The sequence below is a fragment of the Typopeltis vanoorti genome, chromosome 24 (assembly GCF_054136105.1).
Source record: "Typopeltis vanoorti isolate ZY-2024b chromosome 24, IOZ_Tvanoo_1.0, whole genome shotgun sequence".
Lineage (NCBI taxonomy): Eukaryota > Metazoa > Arthropoda > Arachnida > Uropygi > Thelyphonidae > Typopeltis > Typopeltis vanoorti.
Window position 1 is genome coordinate 5,262,209 of NC_143572.1, and position 26,603 is coordinate 5,288,811.

Sequence of the window (26,603 nt, forward strand, 5' to 3'; positions counted from 1 at the left end):
AAATGTAAAACTCAGAAATGGATTGGTTTTATTAACAGAAGCATAATTTGCAGGGAGCCATGCTGTTGTTGTTGTTGTTGTTGTCTTGTCCTTTGAAGAGTCTTAGATGTTTCCGTGCGCTCTTTGTACTGCTTTGGCTATGTCTGTGATTTTGTTTGTATAGAGCTGTTGTTCAGGATTAGGATCTATTTCTTGCAAGGCTGCTGTAATTGCTGGACAGGTAAAGATGTGAGTGGGTGTCAGTTCCGTATTGGGGCAGTTGTTGCAGTTTCTATATGTTCTCGTATCATCTGTATTGATCTTCATTCCTCTATAATGTCCTGTTCGTAGTCTTGCTATCGTAGTGGAGGTCCTTCTGTCAGCATTGATCTCGGGAATTTGATGTTGTATCACTGATTTCAATGGAATTAGTTTAGCTTTTGCTAGTGCATTGGCATCAGCAAGAGTTATCATATGAGTTTCTTGGTTGAGTTCTCTGGCCTCTTTTGCTAATTTATCAGCTGCTTCGTTGTGATCAATGCCTACATGAGCAGGAATCCATTGTAGAATGCAACTTTTACCTAAACACTTTAGATGATTTAAGAGTTTATGGATGTCTTGTGTGAGCTTGGTATTGCCATTTTTGATTGCCTCCATAGCTGATCTTGAGTCACTGTAAATTATAATTCCTTCAGATTGTTGAGATGATGATAGATTTAAGTAGGCTTCTAGTGCTTTAATTATTGCGTAGAGTTCGCTGGTAAAATTGGAAGCGATTCTCCCAGATCCAACTTTTATTGAAAGTTTTTCACCTTTCGGGAGTAGAAGGAGAACACCAGCGCCTCCATTAATCATATTGGTGTCATGAAAAACTTTATGTCATTAAAACTTTATAACAGCCATGCTGTTATAAAGTTTTATATAAAAATGAATCTTCTATAACAGTGATGAGGATCACTTGGATTATGTAATTCATTGTATTTGTCTAGTAGAAGAGAAGACTTAACTGAAGTTCATAAATTCAGGGAATATATAGAAGAGATGATAGTAGAAGTATAACCAGGTTCTACAAGGACATAATCAAAAACTATAAGATGAATTAGAACAAATATAAGGAATTCATTTTGGGGAACAGTTTTTACTATAGAAGATGACATGCTTTGTTAAAGATGGATCTAGATTTGTAATATGCTCATGATCTATAATAGTGACAGCAAAGTTGCAAAGGAAAATGGATGTACCACTGTTTAATGTATCGAAATGTTAGTGTTCCCCAAATCTAAAAAGTAAATCTAATTTATTACATTCATGAATTTATTACTAAAACATGATTGTCCCCTTAACATATGCTGATAACCACAAACAATACTTCTGTTTTCAACCCAATTCTGTATCCTACTTCTCACCAATCTCTCTAGTACCTTCACCACAACTCCAGATATACAGATTGGCTTATCTGAAGCCACAGTCTTATCACCTTTATGCAGTGGAACAATTTTACCTTCTTTCCACTCCCTTAGAACCTGTGCTTTTGTAACTTATTAAACAAGCATGCCAATGCTACTGCCTATTCCCTGGAACATTCCCTTAAGATGCATAGTGATATGTCATCAAATCCTACCACCTTATTGACATCAAGTTTATTTATTTCCTCAAATACCTCCTGCACACTCACAATTAAGCCATCCTCTCCTATGTCCTCTACACTTAAGTTCCTCATGATTTTGCCCTGATCAGAATGAAACACCTTTATAAATTGATCACTGAATACCTCAACAATGCCTTCTACAGCAGTTACCATTCTACTATTTTCATCCATCAACATCATCTTACTATGATCATTTTTCCTTCTACTTGCCACATATCTAAAAAAACCTCTAGGGTTTTTCTTCACCTGATTTTCCAATTTCTGCTCATATTGCACTTTTGTTTTCCTTACTGAGTCACTCTCCTGGTTTGTTCTTTATACTCTTCATGAAACTGATTATTACCATTGATTTATCTTGTATTGCCTCCAAAGTGCCTTCTTCTAGATTTCATGCATAAGTCCCTCATTCGTCCATTTTACATCTACCTTATTCAGCCTTCAGGCATTTGGAATACTGGTAACCCTTGTATAACGCAGATGTTAGGTTCCACAGAAATCTCGCATAACGTGATTTATATAACGCGTTATGCAAGACTCAGATCACATAGAAAAAGTAAGGATATGTTCCAAAATTGTTTCTTTTAATTATATAAACAACAATGACATATCCAACAAAAAAAAAATTTTCTTATTTAATTCAGGTAATTCATGTAAGTTAAGAAAACAAACTATGAAACAAAATACATAGCATAAAAATACAAATTTTACGTAAACTTCATTGCCCAAAATGCATAAATGTTTTAGGCAAAATAAAATAAAGTGCATATTTTAATCATCAATGTCTTCAAAAATAACATTTTGTAGATGTTCTTTATTTACGAGGGGCCGGACATCATCATCACTCGAAATCTCTTGGACATCATTTGTATAATTCTCATTGTATACTTTGGCTGGTTTAGTTATCAAGAAGTCAGTAATAAGACCTTGCTTACTACTATGCTGCAATTTTTTATTAAGTTCATAATATGGAGCTAAACAAATATCCAATTGTCTCGTGAATTTTCCGGAGCACTCCATTGAGGAATCATTATCCATAAAATAACTTCCTAACTTTCTTGCCAAGTGCAATCCTTCTGCTAATTTCTTTAAACTGAATTCTTTAATGGATTCATCACAATCAGAATCTTTGGAACTTTCCCCGCCATTTGGTTCGACATCATCTATTAATTGTACCAGTTCCTCCTCATTTAAATCTATTATCCTATCAATTAATTCACCAATTTCATTTTCAACCATATCACAAAAGCCCTCTAAGTGGCCATTACTATAAAAATTATACTTTTACATAAAAAAGCATTACATACTGTATGTAACTCACCAGAAAATAAAGCTCTCAGCTTGAGATTAATACACATGATTTTTAATGCGCTTTCCTGGCAGAAAACGAAGACAACTTTCAACAATAAACACTTTATATGGTAAATAATTCATGTAAATGCGTGCTGAAGAGTATTTCCCCTAATATAAATTCGCTACTTATAACTACATGTGCGATACGAGCAGACGCAAGATAAAATTTGATTCTTAAGTCACGTGGTGAAAAATAAATGAAAAGATAAAGGGTTACTACAATTTGTAGACCATGTGTTTATTGAAACTGCATTGTATAAGTATTGCGTTGAATAAGAGTTACAATTTGTAGACCACGTTATATCGAAATGTTATACGGGGGTTACCTGTACCTTCACACACTGATGCTGTTATGTATTTTCTTTGTCAGTTCCTAAGCAGCATTTATTTCCTTACCACTCAACTCCTCATTCCATGCTATAGATCCAAGTTGTCTCCTAAAGCTTGTCATAATCATTCTGACCACAACCTAGTGTTCGTCTCCTCCCCATGCAACAACACTTACACAGCCACTCCTGCACATTATAATTCCATATATATTCTTTCCTCACAGAAGTCCCCATATGGCTAGCCACAACCCAGATGATCATTTCATGATCACTCTCACTGGAGGGAAGTGTGAAACCCCACTCACAATGACATTCTCTGATGATATAATCAGATCTAAAAACTTTCGATGCTTGATTGCCCTCCTTTACATGCTACTTGAGATAATTATCTCTCAAGTAATCAAGAAATTCATTTTCCTTATTCCCAAATGCTATCTCTTTATTCCAGTCTATAGTGCCATAAATAACATCACCCATAATAATCACCCTTCCTTTGTTCACTAACCTAAGTTCTTTACACATTTCTTAATAACCACCCTCCACATTTCATGGCCTATAGCAACATCCAACTAAATGTTTCTTCCTGTCAACTTCCACATTATACCACATTGCTTCATAACTAGTGTCACTATTTCCCTCTTTCATGTCTATCTTCTCTCTCTATGTTCACTGGGCATCTACAGATGCCGTATGGTCACTCTGATGCTCAGTGATGTGCCACACCCGGCCTCGCCAAGTAGTCCTGTGGTTTCCTTTTTTGGCAGCCTCAACTGTCTGAAGCCTAGTCACTCCACACACACACACACACACACACACACACACACACACACACACACACACACACACACACACACACACACACACCATCCATCGATCTCATGGATGGTAAACCCCTGCCTCTTTTTCAAGGAACTTTACCCTCTATTACTGTTCTGAGAAGTCCCTCTTCCATCCTTTCTACGTGTCCAAAATATTTTAACTTTCTTCTGTCAATATCCTTAAGGAGCCTTAAAGTTCTAATGATCTTTTCCAACACCCATTCATTTGTATGCCTTTCAGTATATGATATCTTCAACAGCATTCTGTAACATCACGTCTCAAAAGCAGATATCCGTTTCTTATCTGACTTCTTTAGGTTCCAAGTTCTCACATCCATAAGTCGTTCATGTAAAAACCTTATGTCTACCTTATGTGAACTTAATTCCTCTGATATCATCAGCACCCACTCTCTCCCTTCTTGCCCTTTCTATCCTTGCAAAAAACACTGTATCCTTCCATTTCTATTCCCACTATGATATCATTTTCATTCACTCATTCCAATGATTTGGGATGAATAAACTCAATCGCTGAAACCATTTCATTCCCCTTATTTCTAATACTTCTGGCATTTGTAAATAAAATCACAACCAACCAGTTGCCCCAATCACCTTTATCATCACTTATATCTGCTCAGTCTCGACACCCACATTGCAATATATTCCATCTCCACCTCATAGCCTTTAAAGAAATGCAGAGAACCGACCAGGGCTTCTGACCTAATGCATAATCCTCACCTTCTTGTATTGCACCCTGTTAGGTATCTTCCTTGAGTACTGAACGAAAGAGGATGGGCTGACAATTTGGGATTTATCCAACCAAATTGTATTCTTATTGGCTTAAACCAAAATACAAAATGATGGTTCAACATGACAGAATTCCATGCTGGCTGGGGGGTCGAACGGTTAAACAAGGCCCCCTGTGATTTTGCCAGGGAACCAGGGCAAACAGCGAAAAGTCAGCTACTGGAACAAATCTGAAAACATGCCCCAACTCAACATTACCAGAGTTAAAGATTGGTAATAGCAACATAAGAAGCCTGAATGGCAAAGAAATGGAGCTAGCTGAGGAATTAGATAAGTACCAGATCAACATAATAGAGGTGACCGAAACAAAAAAGACAAACTGGTGAGATCTTTCTGAGCATTAAACACAAAATGTTATATTCAGGCAATGACAATCAAGGAAAAGAAGGAGTAGACATAGCATTCAACACAAAATACGTGGCTCATCTTCTTGAATGGCAGGCAGTCTCAAGTAGAGCGATGTGGGCAGATATCAGAATGGGGAACTGGACAATGAGACTTATTTGTGCCTATGGTCCTACAGAAGGTTCTACTAAGGTAGAAGTGGAAGAATTTTTTGAGGCTTTAGAGAAAGCAACTGACACAATGAACAAGGAAACGTTGGTCCTTGCTGGGAATCTAAATAACAGAGTAGGAAATGATTGTGAGACATACAAAAACATTTTGGGAAAATTTGGAGAAAAGAGCAAAGCTAATAATAATGGCAAATATCTGTTGGATTTCTGCTCAGGACATGGACTGATTATTACTAACACCATGTTCCAACATAAAAATGTGCACAAATTCACATGGAGAGAAGAGGCAAGGAATAAGAAAAATCTCATTGACTATGTTACTGTTGATAGTGATGATTTCTCCCTGGTGCAGGACACTAGTGTACAGAAGATTTCAAATTGGAAGTGATCACTATTTAGTCTTGAGCAGGATAAAATTGGATTTCATATTAAAAAGAATAACATGTAAGAAAGTTTTAAAGCGAATAAAAGTTGAGCAGCTCTCAGATGTGAACTGTAGACTAAAATACACAAGGATTATTGAAGAAAAACGAGAATGTTTGAGAACTATCTAAACAAAAGTCATGGGAAGACTTTGGTAAGAACATAGAAAATAAATATCAAGAGGGTGGAAAGATATTCAGGAGGTTGCTGAAGAAGCTCAGAAATGGAGGAAAGAGCTCCTTGAAGAATGGAGTAATTACTTCGAAAAATTGCTAAATGAAACAAGCAGTGATAGCAATGTAGTAAAAAAACACTCAACAGGAATAAGTGTTTTCCACTTGAAGTAGAAAAAGCCAAAGGCTTGAAATGCAGAAAAGCAGCAGGAATAGATGATATTAGACCTGAAATGCTGCAGTATGAAGGTATAAAAGTCTTACAGTGGCTGCACTGCATAGTTCAGAAGCCGTGGACAGAGGGACATATTCCCGATGATTGGACTAGAGTTCTCATAGTACCCACATATAAAAAGGGAAATAAAACTGAATGTGAGAATTACAGAGGTATTTCCCCTACTGAGTGTTCCTAGTGAGATTTATGCAAGTATACTTGATAAACGGTTGAGAAGAATTGTGGAAGAAAAGCTTGGTGAAGAACAAGCTGGATTCAGGCCAAATAGAGGCTGTCAGGATCAGATCTTCACTTTACGACAAATAGTTGAGAAAGCATGGGAATATAACAAGGATCTGTATTTAAGTTTTGTAGATCTGGAAAAGGCATATGACAAGGTGCCAAGACAGAAGCTATTCAATACGCTACAGTTATATGGTGTCAATGGGGCATTATATCAAGCAATACTTAGTCTTTATTTGAGTTGTAAGTCAGCAGTTAGAATTGAAGGAAGTACAGGAAGATGGTTTAATGTTAAATCTGGTGTGAGACAAGGATGTACATTATCCCCTCTGTTATTCATTATCTATATGGATCACATTATGAAGGAAAGTGGTATTAAACATGATATCAAAATTGGAGATGTTAATGTCAGCTCTTTGCTTTATGCAGACAATGTTATATATTTCTAAATAAATCCAATACAAGTCTGAAAGTTTCCCTGACTAATTTGAATAACTGTTGTAATAGATATGGCATGAAGGTCAGCAATAGCAAGACAAAGATAATGAAAATAGGCAGAAGCATTAATAAATGCCAACTGCATTAGTGAAGATGGTAAATTCAATATAGAAATAGACAACAGAATCAGCAAAGCTGGAATGGTAGGAAGTCAAATGAATAAATTCATATGGAATAAGAGAGAAATTAGTCAGAACACTAAATTAGCCGTATACAAGACAGTGTTCAAACCTGTTTTAACTTATGGATCTGAGAGCTGGGTCAGAAGTAAAACACTTGACCAAAGACTAGAGACCGCAGATATGAGAAGTTCTGAGAAAGATTATAGGCGTGAACAGATTGCATCAATGGCAATATTATATTAAAAACAAGAATATTCAGAAAGAACTTGACATTGTCAGCATCCAGGAGCAGAGCTAATCTCGGGTGGTATGGTCACTTAAACAGAATGGGTGAGGAAAGATTAGCAAAACAAGTGTTCTCTCCCAGGTTGGCAGGAAAATGACCCAGAGGACGACCAAGATATAGGTGGATTGATATGGTAAAAAGTGCCTTAGAAGACAACAAATATAGGATCTAATAATGTTGTGACAAGTAACAGACTGATTTGGAAGAAAATTGTAGATAGGAAGTTAGTAATGATATAAATTTTTCATGTAGTACTATCATATCCAGTACACCCCTTGAGGGTACATGGCAGGAAATTGATGATATACACATTCACTGCTACTTTCAACATCCACTCTCCCTATGTCATATCTCTGTCCACCTGCCCCCCCCCCTCCGTTCCTCTTGCATTCCCACTCTCTCTTCGTCTCTCACACTACCATCATTTCCACTGCCAAGCACCTTCTGTCTCTTATACCATTTCTGATCTTTCACTTCATCTTACTTTTAATCTCTTGCATGCACAGCACACACTGTACTTCCATCTAGCAACACTTTCTCCAGTACATTCACTCCAAAGCCATTTAAATGCAACCTAATCATGCCTGTATAATTCCATTCTTCTCTCAAACACATGCCATACATCCACAAACTGTATTACCTTCTCCTCACACAGCTCTGCTAGCATACCATTCATGACTCCAACTCTCCGTCTCAATTCATCATCATACCTCGGGAACACACAGCAACCTACCTTTCTCACTACACTGTTTTTCTTTCACTCTTCTCAACGTCTTGATATTTTTTCCCCCTTACATACTCCTCATGTCCAATTAAATCATTTGTCCTCATGACCACTCACTAATTCTCTTGTTCATTTCCTCCTCATGTCCAAAAGCCTGAATTATCCTATTCAAGGATAATTTGTTGCACTAATAATATATCGCACTTCCTGCAAATCCATACTTTCCCTCATCTCTCATCCATTCTCTCCACCTATTCCTATGATTTCTCAATTATTTCTCTTAAAGTGAAAATCTGATCTTTACAACCTCTATTTGCCCTGAACCCAGCTTGTTCTTCTCCAAGTTTCTCTTTCACAATCTTTCTCAATCTCTTTTCAATTATACTTGCATAAATATTACCTGGAACACTTAGTAGAGAAATTCCTCTGTAATTCTCACATTCAGTTTTATTCCCTTTTTTTTTTCTATACATTGGTATTACTGTATGACATCTCTACTCCAAACCTTCTGACTAGGCCCTTTGAATTGTGCAGTGTAGCCACTGCAAAACTTTTATATCTCCATACTTAAGCATTTCTGGTCATATATCATCTACTTCAGCTATCTTTCCACATTTCAAGTTTTTGATGGCTTTTTCTACCTCAAATGTTGATATGTGCTCTTCCTCTTGAAAATTTTCTGGTATGGTTCTGTCATTGCTTGGTTTGATTAACAGGCTTTCAAAGTAATTACTCCAGACATCTAAGACATCCTTATCCTGTTTTCATGTCACTTTTATCATCTTTGATTCCTTTAACAGTACTCTTTCCTCATTTTTCCAACTTCTTCAGTAGCCTCCAGAACATTTTGCCACCTTCCTGATATTTATTTTCTATATTCTTACCAGTCTTCCCATGACTTTTGTTTAGCTACTTTTTACACACAGCTTAGTTCTCTTACATTTTTCTCTGTATTCTTTTAGGGTATGTGCCAACTTATTTGCTAAGAACTTTTGGTATGATTTCTTCTTTTCCAGGACTGCTTCCTTAACTTTTTGTGTCACCATGGTGTTATTTTTCTATCCTTGCAGATAACTTCACCACATACCTACATAGCCAATTCAATCATTTCTTCAGAGTTTGCTACTGAGATTCAAAAGTTTGATGTTTGTTTTCAATTTGTTTCATTTTTTCTTTAATAATATTTGTATAGTCGAGTCTACAATTTACTTGTAAAAGCTGCTTAACTTCAATTCTTTTTAAATCTTTTTTACATACTGTTCTTTTCAATGTGATATCCATTTTTATCCTGCTTAGTACTAAGTGATGGTTGCCTTCCAATTTCAAATATTCTGTACACTCTTGTATCCTGAAGGGATACAAGGACACTCAGGGACACAAGGGATACTCAGGACATGAAAATGGCTAGTTCATGTTCTGAGCAGAAATCCAGTAAAAAGATACCATTATTAGCTTTGCCCTTTTTCCAAATTTTCCCAAAATGTTCCTATATGCCTGGGATTCATTTCTTACTCTATTGTTCAGATCTCCAACAAAGACCATTTTTTCTATTTTCTTTATGTCAGCTGCCTCTTCTAATGACTCAAAAAATTCCTCCATTTTTTCTTTAGAACCTTCTGTGGGGCCATAGGCACAAATAAGTTTCATAGTCCATTTCTACATTTTGAAGTTTGCAAACATAACTCTACTTGAAACTGCCTTCCAATTGAGAAATTTATCTTCATGTTTGGTGTTGAATGCTATCGATACTCCTTCCTTTCCTTGATCGTTATTGCCTGAAAATAACATCCTATACTTATTATTCAGTAGGATCTCCCTGTTTTTGTCTTCTTTGTCTCAGTAATGCCAATTATGTCCACATGGTACCTTTCCAATTCTTCTGCAAGTTCGTTTTCCTTTCCATTAATACTCCTTATATTGATGGTTCCTATCTTCAGTTCTTTCAGATGTTGAGTTGGAGCTTGTTCCAGAAGCTGGCTTTTCACTGCTTGCCCTGGTTCCCTGATGAAAACAGCGATGGCTTTGTTTAGCTGACAGATTCCTCAGCTGGCATGAAATCTCATCATGTTGTATCATCATATGCATTTATCGTTTAAGCCATAGAGAGTACGATTTGGCAAGCCAATTTCCAAACTGCCAGCCCATCCTCATTTGTTCAGCACCTAGTGAATACCTATTTACAGGGCGAATCACATAAAGGTGAGGATTGGACATTAGATCAGAAGCACGAGTTGGTTCTACACATCCCTGAAAGGCAACATGGAGGTCTCCTCCCAGTTATTTGGCTTTGACCCTTAAGAGACCACACACACACACACACACACACACACACACACACACAAAGGGGTGGCTGGAAAGTTCTGATAAACACTTAAAACAAAATTATATTAAAGCAACTGATATAACCACAAGAAATAACTTACAAGGGTATAAGAACATGAGTTATCTTAATAACTTTGCTACTAGTATGCTCTTTCTTGTGGTTATATCAGTTGCTATAATATCATCTTTGTTCTAGGTGTTTATCCAAACTCTCCAGCCTCCTCCTCTCGTGTGTGTGTGTGTGTGTGTGGTTTCTTCACATTAAATATCATTGAAAAACTTCATAAGATATTCTTCCTTGTTCAGTCATTCACACACACACACACACACACACACACACACACACACACACACTCCAAGTATAACAAAGAAACAAATCTAAATCCTTTGTTAATTCTTTGAAAGCTTACAAAATTTAATTCTCCAGTACAATCAGTTCTAATGAGAACAGCCTGCTTTAATTCAAAACAAGTATCCATTTTTAAAAAAGGAATCTCTTTTCTTAAGATGAAAACAAAAAGAATAAGTATGTTCTAGTTCCGACTTCAGTGTCAAAGTTTCACCATAGATTTACCTCGCTTCATAAACAAACATCCATAAAGAAACCCTCCACAAAGAATTCCAACTTCACCGTTAAACAATTCTTCCACTTCAAGATTTTCTGTAGTATGGTATACCAGAGGCCAGGAAGAAATAGTATTTCAGTAAAGTGTGTCTCCAAAATACTATTTCTTCCTTGTCTCTGGTATACTGTACTACAGAGAATCTTAAATTGTGCAAAAATCAGAAGAAACCCTATATAGGAAAATGCATAAAGTATTCCATATGTTCTATTTCCAACATATGGAATACTTTTAACATACTTTTTAACATAATTCAAAAGTTATGCTAGAACTGTTAGTATGGACAACAATAGTAGTCCAATTAATGAGGAGAAAATAAATTTCTTCAAAGTCTTACAGCCTATCCTTTAAAATCATTTGAGAAGCTTTCTTTAGATTTATATTTACTGGTTATCACCCACAGTTTGAAACACTTTTGGATAAATCTACTGCTCCATGTATTCCATTCCTTAATTTTTTTTACTATCCTCTCTCCAAAATATATTCCGTTTAAAAATGGCAAAATATTTTTCATGTTTACAGCTGTTGCTATCAACTCTGCTGCTTTCTGGACATCTGAGCAAATGTGTGTACTCACTTCACACTATTGGTTTAACTATGTTCCCTTTCAATGAGAAAAACAGCTTTATTATACACTTCCCAGTCTGTTAAAGAACTGATAAGTTTTTGAATTTACAAGTCAAACAAATACAAGTCTTAACAATTGATGGTAAGAAAGACAAAAGTGATACGAATGTAGTGGAAGTTAAAAAAAAAAAAAAAAATGCAGTTAAAGGTAAGGTGGCAAGCAGCATTGACTGTGAACAAGCATGTATGGTTGGTAACAAAGTTGAGAGAGTGAAAATGTGATGCAAGATTTGAAAGTTGAGTTGGTTAAGATGAGGCAAGAGATGAAATGGATGCAGAATGAAGTTAAGAGTATTCGAAATATGTATGGAAGGGTGAAAACAAATGAAAATGAATAATATTGGTATAAAAGAAGTAATGAAAGACTTGCAAGTGGCATTGTATGGTCATTAAATTATTAGAAGTGTGCTGGATAAGAGGATGCAAAAGGCTTGATTTCCTGGAGGTAGAATGAGTAGAGTGACTGAGGCACTGAATATGAGAAGTAAGTGAGCTAAAGAGTTGGTAGTTGTAATAGGAACAAATGATTTTGACTGGGAACAAAGAACACATCAGATTGGATATCAGGAGGTTGTTGAGATAGATAAAAGATAATAGTGTGATAGGAAAGTAGTAAGTGTGTTGCCCAGGTATGACAGTGGTGAGATGAAGCAGAGAGCAAAGATTATGAATGATATGATAGCAGAAATGTGAGAGCAGAAAAGGAGTGCAATTTGTTAATGTGTGATATGAGTTTGAAGGATGAAGTGAAGTGTATAAGAATTTGAATGGTTTTGGTGTGAGTCACTAGGAAGACTGTTGCTGGGAAGTAGAGAAGTGAGTGCAGAGAATTAATCTGATCAAGTGGGAAGCAATGAGGAAGAATGGGAGGGAAAGACATGAGAGATTGAAGAGGTGGTTATGAATGAAGAAGTGAGTGGCATAAGCATAGAGAATGAGAGAACAGGTGTGGAAGACAAACATGGAAACGGGGAGACTCAGGGTGGACAGGAGAAAACAGCTTGAGAACGGTTGATGCTCCAAGAGGATGTAAATACTTGTGTAGCAAGGAAAAACAGTTGGATTTGAAGTAAGGTTCTAAGATGAATAAGGAGAAAAAGAAATGGCTCAAGTTAGGCATGGAGAAGTCACAACAAATAAGTGGCATCAGTGGAACTAGCTATAGATCCAGGAATGAGCTGCTATATTCATATACAAATACTAGAAGTGTAAGAAACAAGGCAGATGAAATGGTTGCACTAATTGAGTGTGTTCACCCAAGAATTGTTGGAATAAGCAAGACATGGTTGGATGAGAATGGCATCCTAACAGGAATAGAGATGGAAGGGTATGATGTGTTTCATAAAGACAAAATGGGTAAAAAGGGAGGAGAAGGAGTGCAATTGATGACAGAGAAAGAGTTCATACAAGGCAGAGATGCAAGAGGGGAAATAGAGCCAGTGATTTTGAGGCAGTATGGTGGGAGATAGAGGTGAATAGAATGAAATACTTAGATGCTGTTATAGACTTGGTAATGTGAATGGTAGTGACCATGAAATGTATAATCAAATTAGCTAAGCAAATAAAAAAAAGGGTAATTGTTATGGGCAATTTTAATTATGGCAATATACACTGGGATGATGAGATAGCAACTGGAAGTAAAGAAAATTAGTTTCTTGAGTTTTTGAGAGACAACTACCTCAGAAAGTATGTAGCAGAGGGCACACAGGAATTGAGTTTTTGATCATCTCATCAGAGGATGTAATTATAAATGAGGTGTCAAATCACTCTCCAATTGGTGAGAGTGACCATGAAGTGATTACCTGGGTGGTTGTGAGGACTTCTGTGTGGAAAGGGTATATGTGGAACTACAAGGCTGATGATTATGAGGAGCTCAGGAGAAAGCTTGTAGGTGTTAGAAGGTTAAATAAGGTAGGTGTAAAATGAATGAAGAGATTAAGCATGCGATACAGAGAAAAAACGGATTATGAAGGCAGAGGAGTGGTAATAATCAATGCCATGAGAATTACAAAGAACAGGCAAGGACGGTGACTTGGTTGGTAAGGGTAGCAAAAGTGTAGTATAAGCAAGAGTTAGCTAATGAAGCCAGAAAGAATCCTAGGAAGTTCTTTCGATATATATAGCTAGCAAAAAAGATTATGGAAGGATGACAGACTGGAGAAAATGGTATAAGAACAGCTGCAAAAGATAGTGGAGATACTTAATGAGCAGTTCATGAAGGTCTTTCATTCTTGTGAATGTTACATCACTGAGAGTTTGAGAGCAGTTAATAACGAGGAGGAGGAGAGACTGACTATAAGTGAGCAAGAGGTATTTGGGGAGATGAGCAAATTTGATGTTAATAAGGCTTGGGACTTTATAATATATCACCATGTATTTTGAAGGAATGTGGCAGGGAGTTGGCATCTGCCTTGACATATTTTTTTAATACGAGTCTTAAACTGGGTCAAGTTCTGGCAAGATTGTGCTGCTTCATAAAGGAGATGATAGAACTCAAGCATCAAATTATAGGCCTGTCTGTGTGTCAGATGTTGTGGTTAAGGTGTTGGAGAGGCTGGTGAGAACCAGGATCCAGAAATGAGTTGACAATTATCTTTAATGGACAGTATGGATTTGCTAAAGGGAGGTCATGTTTTAGTAATCTACTTGCTTATTACAATAAGGTGACGGCTTCATTGGACGGAGGAGAGGGATACACAGCAGTATCCTTAGATTTTGCGAAGGCTCTTGATAGATTACTGCCTAATAAGTTGATAATCAAACTAGCGCACATGGGATTAGATATTAGATTAGTACATTGGATCAGAGACTGGCTATCTGATGGGTAACAGTAAGTCGTGTATGGTGTCGCAATATCCTGGAAGAGGAAAGTCACTAGTGGTGTACTCTGGGTCTGTTTTAGGCCATTGTTGTTAAAACTGTATGTTGATTATTATCAGTGAATATTTGCATTGGGATATTCAGTTGTTTGCAGATGATGCAAAGTTGGGATGAATTGTGAGGAGCAGAGCTGATGTTCTGGCCTTATAAGAAGACTTGAATAGATTGAGTGAATGGGCACAGGAGTGGGGATAGCCATTCAACTGGGAAACAAAGATGGGATGTACACTTGGTGGGGATATATTGCTGAAGGTGGTGGAAATAAGAGTTCTTGGGGTGATAGTGGATAAGGATCTAAAATTTAGTAGACATTGTCAAACTTGTGAGGACCACACAATGAATTCTCAGAATGATGCAGAGGACACTGACTTGTAGAAGTAGGGAGATTCTTGTTCCATTGTAGACCACATAAGACTACTGTGCAGAGATTTGGTCACTTGGTTTTCAAAAGAATGAAAAGATGTTGGAAAAGTTTCAGAGGTGATTGACTAAGTAGTTTCTGGTCTCTGGAATGTTCAATATGAGGAAAGGTTGAGAATATGCAATTTACTGAAGATGTTATGGGGAGAACAAGAGGTCATCCCTAGAAGCTGTATAAGGAAGGTGTAAACAAGAGGTTTTGTTTAGGTTTTGTTGAGAAGCAGGTTTTGCATGCAGATTGTGAATGACTGGAATGCCTTGCCTAAGAGTGTGTCTGCAGAGAATGTGAATGTGTTTAAGGCAATGTATGATGAGCTATGTGTATGACAAAAGGACCCCCTATACGAGTCTTTGACTCCATGGGGCCTTAGGATAATAATAATACTTTGGATATATATTGCAATCAAAGTAAGATTTTACATTCAAATTGATTTAAATTTGTCTGTTCATTGAACTTGTGAAATTTTACATCAGTAACAAAATCTCAACCATTCTGATTACATGGCTATTTCAAAGTTTTGAAAAGCAATTATAACTAACTGTTGATTCTGTTTTTTTAATAGATCAAGATAAACTAAGATCTGAATATCTATAAAGAATGAATACATATCCATTTCTTTGAATTGCAAAAACTGACCACTCTTTTCCTTGAACTTTGATAATGTACTCTCCTGTTTACTCAGTGATGACTGAGATAAAAGCAAGTAAACACATACTATGTGATTTATGTCTGTTTGAAATGTTCTCAATCTTCTCTTCTCCATGATGAAATCCTTGTGAGGAAGAAATATACAGCAGCTAATAAATTCTATTGTTAACACAACAAATTGTACATAAGTCACGATAATTAAATAAAATTTAATATGGATTTTACTTATGTAATTTTTATTTTAGCCAAAAGTTATTTTCTAGATGAGTTAACATTATTAACTACATACTAACTCACTATAATAACTAACAAAAATTGCTGGTCAAAGTCTCACAAAGTAACAGCATTATTTTAAAGCACTATTACTGTATTTTACTGTATACTTTACTGCACTTTTGTCTGGATCTTATCAGTTTGTTATAGTGAAAGTTGACTATATTTATCCAATGATGAATTACTGTTTATTCCTTGTTTTTAATGGCATTAAATTGCTGGCTTGGTTGGCTGAGTGGTCAGCATATCTGTAATCCAGCCAAAAGGTTGAAGGTTCGAATCCTGTTTGTGATTGTCTGTGGAAATACTAGTTGTTGTGGTGGTGGGTGGTAGATGGCATTGGTGTGGTTGCAATTAGTTGTAGTTGGTGGAGACAGTTGTGGAGTAGTCCTCCCTCGATGCATCTTTGGACTCCCTGGAGGTGTCACATAATAATAATAATAAAGTAATAATAATAACGTAATGCTACATACCAATTTCTTTCACAATCAGTGATATAAGTCCATCATCTATAAAAATTCTATTTCCAGGTACTATAACTTTGGTAATGTTCTCATAATCAAAATAGAGTACTTCTGCAGAACACTTTTCTTTGTAACTATCATCAGTAGTCACTCGTACTTCTGTTCCCTTCATTATTTCAACCTCAGCTGTAGCTCCCTAGAAATATTTAATATTTAAATAAATAATAAATATATATAATATTTAAATAAAGATAAAAATAAAGAATACCATGATAAAAAAAATTATCATATGAATATAAGCACCAAGTGTGACTTTGGACTAGTTTCAGCAATGTACAGATTTCTTATAACTATGAAAAAAGATTACTTATGTTTTCTTTTATTTTTATGTTAATATGCAGAGAGTTTATGTTAATGCAGAGAGTCAGGAAAACTAAATCATCAAGGGGGAAATGGGGAAAAAAAAAATGTGTGTGAAAGTTCAGCTATGGTAATGCAAATGTGATCAAGATATGGATGTTTTAGAACATGGTTATGTATGTGGTGAAGGTGTGGAAAAATATGCTTTGGATTTGGACCTTTTAAGTATGTGGGGAGGGAAAAGAGAAAGTTCTACAGCAAGGTGAAATAGATTGCATATCTAATTATAAGAATAGGCCAGGTGGTAATTTATTATGTCTATATACAAATGTCTATATACAAAAGAGCATCAAAACATAGTTGTTGAGCTCGTTGCTTTATTGAATATGATGTGGCCTAAAACTGAAACCTGGTTATCAGAATCAAATATGGTAACTGGGATCAAGTGTAATGGGTATACTATTTTTAGGAATGACAGAAGAGAGGAGTACTACTACTAATGATATCAGATGACTTAAGTCCAGTTAGTGTAGAAATGCAAGAAAACAATGATGGTAACAATGGCAGATGTAGTAATGAGTTTGAGTGCTAACAAAATGAAATATATGATGGGTGTTGCTACAGACCTGATGGCTCAGTTGCAGGGTACGAAGAATTGAATCGCCAATGTAGCCTTATGGATGACTTTCCAAACATTAATTGGGTAGATGAGAAATCTCATAAGAAAGAAGAGGAATTTATTGAATTGTTGCAAGACAACTTTCTCAAGTAGCATGTGAAAGAAGGAACTCAAGGTCAAAGTGTTAGATTTGCTCAGAGCATCAGAAAGGGTCTCTGTTAAGAATATAGCTATTTTATCACCAGTTGGTGACAGTGATCATGCTGCGCTTAACTGGGAAGTATCAAATTGTATTGATGCTCCAATTACAACAGGTTACATGTTGAACTACAAAGCTGGAAATATGATCAACTTAGGAGAATACTTTCTTCGGTCCCATGGTATCAAATACTGAATGGGAAAAATGTCAGCAATTCATGGGAATCTTTGAAAAAGTGCTTAAATGAGGTGGTATCTGAATTCTCAGTGTTCAAAGAATAAATAAGTTGGGAGTGAAATAGATGTGCAACTTCATTAAGAAAGAGATCCAGATGATGATATGGAAAGAATATTGTGAAGAATACGAGTGAGAGGAGTTATGAATTATATAGAGCTCGGGCAGGAAAAGGTAATGAGTATTGTGTGGGAAAGCAAAATTGGAGTATGAAAAGAAAAAAGGCAATCCAAAAGAACTTTATCGTTATGCCACAAGCAAAAAAAAAAAAAAGAATGTGAAAGAATAACTTTATTGAATGCAGATGGTAATCTAGTGTAGGAAGCTAATGAGATTGTTCAATTAATGAGTGCTCACTTTATCAACCAGATGTATGTAACATGGTGCAGAGTTAGAGGTTCATGAAAATGAGGTGGAAGAGCTGTTGCATAACCTGGATAAGAATTTGTCAACAGGTATAGATGGAATATCAGCCCATTTGCTAAAGGAAACTTCAGCTGAATTGGCTAGGCCTTTCACATGTTGGTATAACTTGAGTCTCATCTCGGGAATGATACCACAGGAATGGAAGGAATGTATGATAATTTCATTGTGCAAAGGTGGTGCAAAAACTGATGTGTCTAATTACAAACTTATCAGTATCTCTGGTGTGATAGTGAAGATTTTAGAGAAGTTGGTAAGAACTCGCATACAGAAATGGGTAGACAAACATTCTAAACTCATAATGGGTTTACAAAAGGAAGGTCATGTTTTAGCAATTTGCTCATATTTTATAACAATGTTACGGCCAAGCTGGATAAAAGGAATGGATACACTATGATTTGATGAATAGGCTGTGTAGAGGGAATGGATGCTCATTTGGGAAGTTCATGGAGGGAGGAATTGGAAGGCCAGGATATCATTAGTGCATGGGAAATTGTGAAAGAATATTTGTTAGCAGCAATGGTAAGTTGTATACCACAAGTGAAGAAGAGGACACAATTTGGAGTAAAGTGGATGACAAACAATATTAAACAGGAATTGCATGCGAAAAAGAGGCTATGGAAGAAATATAAAGAGACAGGTAAAGAGAAGATGTATGAAGAATATAAGACACAGGCCAGAAGAGTGACTAGTGTGGTAAGGAAAGCGAAACTGGAATATGAGAGGAGATTGGCCCTAAGATCCAAAGAAAATCCTAGGAAATTTTTTTTAGCTATGTGGCCAGTAGGAGGAGAAATGACTGTGGAAGAATGATATTGTGGGATAAAAATGGGAATAGAGTGACTGATGCAGAGGACATAGTAGAATTGTTCAATGAACACTTTATTGGAGTATTTCATCCTAGAGGAGTCAGTTTTAATGCTAGAGGGATAGGGCTGGTTCGAAGTATAGAGGTACAGGAGGAGAGTGCGTTTCAGATACTGAGTACTCTGGAGGTCAGTAAAGCTGTGGGACTGGATGGTATTTAACCACACATTTTGAGAGAATGTGCTAGGGAACTGACAGTGCCTTTAACCTGGCTTTTCAATGAAAGTCTGGCTTTGGCAAAGGTGCCCAGGGAATGGAAGGAAGGTAAGATAGTGCCATTGCATAAGGGTGGTAACAGACTGGAAGTGTCTAATTATAGGCCAGTCTGTGTGTCATCAGTAGTTGTTAAGATCTTGGAGAAAGTAGTGAGGGACAATATACAGCATTGGGCGGATGAGGGTAATGTTATCTGTGAGAGTCAACATGGATTTGTGAAAGGGCGTTCTTGTTTTAGCAATATGCTAGCCTTTTATAATAAAGTTACAAGAACATTAGATGAGGGAAAGGCATATACTGCAATTTTCTTAGACTTAGCAAAGGCAATTGACAGGGTGCCACATGATAAGCTGATATTTAAATTGCAGCACATGGGTCTGGATGGGTCAACTGGATTCAGGATTGGCTGTCTGATAGGTATCAGAGAGTTGTGTATGGTGGAGCAATTTCAAGGAGGCAGAGGGTTACAAGTGGGGTCCCACAGGGCTCAGTAATAGGACCTATATTGTTTAACCTTTATATCAATGACATTGCCAGTGGATTGCAAGGGGATATTCAGTTGTTTGCGGATGATGCGAAGCTGGGAAGGATTATTAGTAATAGTGCAGATGTGGTAGCCCTGCAAGAGGATTTAAATAAGCTAGATAGATGGGCAACTGAATGGGGGTGTCAGTTTAATGCAGCAAAATGTAAGATCTTGAGGTTTGGGAAACCGATGGGATGCTGCATACTCTATGGGAGGAGTTATACTGGAGGAAGTAGGGGAGACAAGAGATCTGAGGTTGATGATTGATAGAAACCTGAAGTTTAGGGGACATATTGCAAAGGTGGTGAAGGTAACACAGAGGATTGCTGCAATAATGAGAAGGACACTGACCTGCAGAGATAAGAGGGTTATCATTCCGTTGTGTAAGTCTCTGATCAGACCACACTTGGACTATTGTTCTCGGATTTGGTCCCCAGGATTTGAAGGGGATAAATTAACTGTGGAAAGGATACAAAGACAGATGACAAAGTTGGTTTCAGGACTGTACAAGCATGGTTATGAGGATTGGATGAGGGAATGTGGATTGCAGAGTTTGGTGGATAGAAGAAGGAGAGGTGATATGATTGAGACTTTTAAACTGTTGAGAGGTGGTTACAGGGTTGACACTGGGGAGTTCTTTCGCTTGGTTGAATAGCGGGAAGGAGTGATGACAAGTGGCCATCCCTGGAAGTTACGAAAGGAAACTGTGAGCAAGAGGGTAAGGAGTGGTTTCTTTGTGTGGAGGGTGGTTGAACCGTGGAATGCATTGCCTGATGGAGTGGTGGGAGCAAGAACGGCCAATGAGTTTAAGGAGTGGTATAATAGACTTTGTGTTTCTTAGGGGGGGACCTCCTGTCGATGAGTCTTGATAGACTATGTTCTTTGGAAGGACCTCCCGCGATGAGTCTTTTGACTCCATGGAGGCCTGAATAATAATAATAAAGATGTGATAATATTGGAGTCTTGACAAGTAACAGACCGATATGGAGGAAAATTGTAGATAGGAAGTTGATAACGATGTAAATTTTTTATGTAGTACTATCATATCCTGTACACCCCCTTGAGGGTACATGGCAGGAATTTGATGATGATGAAATATTTGTAAATATAAAAATATAAATGTGAATGCAAAGGTCGGAATATGTACATATAGATGTATAAATATAAATGTAAATACTAATACAAAATTGGAAATATAAATGTTAATCAGTACTTGGAAGCCACATGTAATATATGCATTGTATGCAATGAGCATGTAGGAATAAATTACCTCCTGGTAGAGTTACCACTGGGAGGAAAACAAAAAACAGAGAGAGAGAGAGAGAGAGAGAGATTGATTTTAAATTATTAGAAGTCAGAAAAATACTTGAACATAATGACACATACCTACAGTAATCCTTAGGTTTCTTAATATAAGTTACACAAAATTAAAGAATAAAATCTAAAAGCAATGTTATTACTTCGTCCTCTGAAAAAATACAAATAGTCTAACAATTCATTATTAAAACTGCTTTTAATAAAGTAATAATACTAACCCCTTCTAATAAGCCAGTTCGTATTTCTGGTCCTTTGGTATCTAAAGCAATGGCTACTGGATAAGATGGAATGTTCAATTCTTCACTCACCCTTTGTACAGCTTCCCTAACATTTTTAACAGTCCCGGCATGGTACTGAAAGTATAAGACCAAAGTGAAAAGTGTGCATTTTAAAAGGCTGATTATAATAATTACAAGACTAAAAAGCAAAATATTGAAATGCTAAGTTTTTTTGTAAAAATTAATTATTTCAAGCTAGACTTTTCAACTGAAAATCAGCAGAAAATTCTTATTGAAATAGCATTATGGTAAAAATACAAAATAAAATATCAATTAATTACAATAAAAAAATGAGTTTCAGTTGTGTTATGACACACAAGCAGTTGTTAGGACAAGAATTCCCACATACACTAATCATAGAAATTTTACATCTATTGTATTTTAAGAATTCAAGGTTATTTAAAGAACATCTGTTAACCACGCTACCGGCCAAGACGACTATAGACGTCAAGGTTATCATGGATGCGAAGTGCATATTAAAATTGCAATACCATTGATATTACATTGAATATATATGATGGATACGAAGCGCATGAGGATGCGTATTTGACCCATAATGGCCGGTAAGCTGGTTAAACATGATATTAGATCTCTTTGGACAAGAATAAGAATGCTCAACTGTTATCATGCCTGTCATACATTAACTGAAATTCATTTCACTCTCTATGCATTACTAAATCTATTTGCTAACTACATAAATCACTTACTCAGCTGATCACTCTGCAGCTCACAAAATTTTCTTGTTCAACTTCCCCACCACTAGGTAAGGGAAATTGAAAAATCTTGCAAATTATGGCCTCAGCACTGGGCCATTATCTGCAAAGGAGCTGAATAAAATTCTCCATACATATGGAGAATTTTATTCAGCTAACAATTCATTACTGAATATTCCATATCTTTCCCAATTTCAACTAAACTAGCATACTCAAACACAGAAGTAGTTAACAAGCTCCAAAGTTCCAGGATAAAAAGTTAAGTTCCAAAATTTTTCAGTTTAGTTCTTAAATATGTTTTCTTACTTCCAACCTCAAAGCTGTAAGAACTATTCATTTTCATCTCTAATCTGCAAAACACAAACTTTTAAGAAAAAGCCTTTTGATTATTGATGATTAATAATTTAGTTAATAAATTAGTGATTCAACTTCTTCAATCACTAATCATTTCATTTTGATATCTCATTTAGAGTGTTTGACTTAGAATTTCTTCTCTTCCATCTCATCTGGGTAAAGAAATCTGTCTCTAATCCAATGTGTTTGTTGTCTAACACTCACCAATTGCCACAGACCATTCTGAACTTTCTGATTTCCTTTAAATCACAATTTTTTACAGTACACTTTCCTGATACCATCCATCATCTTTGGATGATTTTATATTCACAATTCCAACTGGATTTCTTTTTCAAATTACACTGATCCAGCAGGTAGATGATGAGGCATTTCTATCACCAATGACTGAAACACGCATAACCACCTTTATCCACATGTTTATAAGAATGTAAACAGGAATGATCACTTATTTTAAACAGGAATGATCACTTATTTCTATGCTTCATTTCTTTGTATGGATTACTGTTTCTGTAATCCATTTCTTCAAAAGGCTAACTTACATGAAAATGTGGATGCCATGCATCAGCAGGTCAGTACAATGATGACTAACTTTACTAGGAGGAAAGGACGCATGGCAAGATAGAAATGGAATTTATCCAGTTACTGAGGGATAATTATCTGAAACAGCATGTGGTGGAAGGGACCAAGGGCTTGAGCATGCCAAATCTGGTAACAGCATCAGAAGATGTATCCATAAACACTGTAATCACTCTGCCTCTGATCAGAAAAGTGACCATGTAGTCTATTTCATGTAAATATACTCAAATCAATGCAATAATTTCATCTCCCTTATTTCTGATACTCTTAGCATTTGTAAATAAACATAGCAATTCATTTCTTTCTATAACCAGTCTTAGCTATGCTGTCAAACCATCCCACCCCCATTTGCAACTTCCACATTGTGGAATAGAAAATCAAGTGGATCAGATGGCATAAATGCAGATTTTTGTATGATGGAGAATATTTACATCAGAGATTCTTTAAGTTAATAAATAACTGTAGAACTGTCAGAGGAAATGTCAAGTTCCATCAGATTGGTTAAAAACTAAGGTTATATTTAAAGAAGGAGATAGAGATGACTGAAAATTATACATGAAAAAAAGCTTATTAAATACAGGTTACAAAATATATATTAAAATTTAAAATTATGTATATTTTTTATTAGTATAAAATTTTTGCTCTAGTAATTGTGTGAATAATTATATTTAAGGCTCTATTAAAAGTAACTTTAACAATATTTAATAATAAGTAAAAAAAATAAATTTAAGTTAATTCTGAAATTAAACTTAATTATTTTTTTATTATTAAATCTTGTTAAAGCTATTTTTACCAGAATCTTAATATAATTAGACCATTACATTTTACATTATGTACATACAGTCTGCGTATATCATTGTTGAATGTACTGGTTTCTGTCCTTAAATTTGAAAATCATACTGAAGATGCCCTCTTGATATCAGAGCAAAAATTTTATACTAATAAATATATATATATAAAAGGTAAATCAATTTTATGTTATTTATTAGTTATGTCTTATGTTCTTATATGTCAAGTTAAAACAAGTTACTGAAAAAAATATGAAAATTTAATTTTGAGTTGTTTAGCCTTTACAGATTATAAGAAAGCCTTTTGATAAAATACACACAGGAAAATTATGGAGTATAATGAAAACACAAGTCAGAAATGGACCTCAAGAAGATTATTTTCCACACTGAAACTACAGAAACCAAGTTCCCTTAAAATTAAATTAATACTGTTAAATACCATTTAATGGATTTTGACATAAATCAAACTAAGTAACAAAATAAATATAATAAAAAACAATGTGTGACAAATCTTTAACATACCTCATGTGTTCCATGAGAAAAATTAAGTCTAGCAATATTCATTCCTGCTTTTATCATCTCAACTAATGTGTCAACATCCCGGGATGATGGTCCTAGAATATGTTATCAGAATAAATTAGTTTATATGCACACACACACACATGCAGAAACATGGAGTGAATTTTTAACATTTTTCATAAAAACAATTAAACATACCAATGGTACAAATGATGCCTGTCAGTCTAGTATTAGATGGAGGGGCATCTATGTCCAAGGCACTAAGATGATCCAGTAAAGTATATTCTTGTTCAGCAGTGATCTGCTGTTCAAGACCCCTGCTTGTCATTTTGATTTTACTCCAAAATCTAAAAAACAAAAATGTGGATTTTTTTTTTTATATACAGAAGAAATAAGCTAGTATTAAAATCCACCCCAAAAAATGTCCAAGTCATGGTCTGTCAGACTTACTTACTGTCAGACAATTACTACATAATTGTGTGGGCAGATCTTTCTCTTATACTCTTCCAGAATGAATTTTTTCAGATTTTCCAGTTTATCCAACTTCAAGATCTGCCAACATCCATGTGGAAGAACATAAGAGATCTCTGCCCACAGTTACAGTCATTCAGGTTTGGCAGACCATGCGCTGGACAAAATCCAATGTTAGCATACTACAAACATATTCATTTTTGCACATATATTCTAATACTACAAAATTACTAACTTCGAACGTATTTGACTGAGATTTTATTATGCTATATTATGCTAATATAAAAGAAAAATATAACAGCCAACAGGTCTATCTATTTATCTGTCAATGTATATTATGTCACTCCCACACACAAATTTGTAAAGTTATATTACCTTAGCACTGTGGATGGGTTAAAGATTTCTTATTTCTTTATCTTTTTAAATATTTTTAAATTTATTTCTTACAGAGTCTAGAAACACTACTATAGAGAACCAAATATGGAACTCTTGCAAGACATTTCAGGCCTCAAACAAATAGGACGGTGGTGGTCTCATAGAAAGCAATGACCTCTCCATCCATTTATTAATGATCAAAGCCTAATGGTTGGAAGCAGGTATGTTAACCACTCAGCCAACTAGGCTAGCAAATATACATGTATTTGATTTTTGATATTATTTATTGGCAGGTTACTGGCATTAGTGAGACATGGCTGACAGAAGATATAGTTAGTGGTATAGAATGTGAAGGGTCTAGTGTTTTCAGGGAAGATAGAAAAGAGGAATATTAATGATGATAGCTGATGAACTGCAACCAAAGAGGAGGAGTTTAACTGCAGATCAGTAAAAATAGCACATTTGAGGTTATCTTGGTGTGAGATAGTGGTCAGCAGAACAAAATATACAGTTGGTTGCTTTTATAGACCAAGAGATGTAAAGGATGGTGGGAATAGTATGCACCAGCAAATAAGCTCAGTGACTGGAGGGAGGGTAATTATTACTACATAATAATACGGGAGATTTCAATTATAATAATACGGGAGATTTTAATTATGGAAACAGATTGGAAGGAGGAAGGAAATGGAATTTATGCAGTTACTAAGGAATAATTACCTGAAGCAGCATGTGATGGAATGTACTAAGGGATTTGAGAGTGCATCAGAGAATGTGTCTATAACCAATATGACCACACTGCCAACTTATGAAAGTGATCATAATGGATTTGACCTGGAAGGTGGCTAAATGTACGGAAGGTATGAAAAACTTAGATTTCTTGGATCATGGCATGTGAAACTGGAAGGGATGGATGTTAATAGTGCATGGAAAGTGATAAAGGAGTGTCTGCGGGAAGTAACAGACTGCATACCTAAAGTCAGGAGAATAAATCAAGTGGGAGTTAAATAAATGAATATCATTAAGCTGGAGCAACAAAAAAAGAAAAATTTATGGAGGAAATTCAAGGAGAAAGGTGACCAGGCACATGAGCAGTACAAAGTATAGACCAGAAGAGTAACTAGTGTAGTAAGAAAGGAAGTTTGCAGTATAGGCTAAAGATAATCCCAAAGAGTTATTTTGGTGTGTTGCAAGTAAAAGGAAGAATGTTTATGGTAGAATGATTTTAATAAATGCAATGGTAAGGAAGTAACTGAATCAGGCAAAATAGTAGAATTAATAACTGAACACCTTGCAAGAGTATAATATCCAAGTGGACATATTGAAGTAACAAAAGAAGTAAAGGCTAATTTGAAAACTGAGGTAAATGAAGTGGAGGGGCATAGCA

General features: G+C 35.8%; 1 protein-coding gene across 1 annotated transcript in view; it reads right to left on the bottom strand.

The window, feature by feature from the left end:
* The window catches only part of LOC150092903 (pyruvate kinase PKM-like), a 151,274-nt gene that overhangs the window by 100,790 nt on the left and 23,881 nt on the right, over positions 1–26,603 (bottom strand). Inside the window, exons 2-5 of the mRNA XM_090413392.1 lie at positions 24,572–24,720; positions 24,377–24,468; positions 21,364–21,498; positions 16,394–16,580 (exon numbers count right to left, since the gene is read on the bottom strand). Of these exons, the coding sequence (XP_090269518.1) occupies positions 16,394–16,580; positions 21,364–21,498; positions 24,377–24,468; positions 24,572–24,701 (544 nt within the window). The 5' untranslated portion in view covers positions 24,702–24,720. The remainder of the gene's footprint in view (positions 1–16,393; positions 16,581–21,363; positions 21,499–24,376; positions 24,469–24,571; positions 24,721–26,603) is intronic.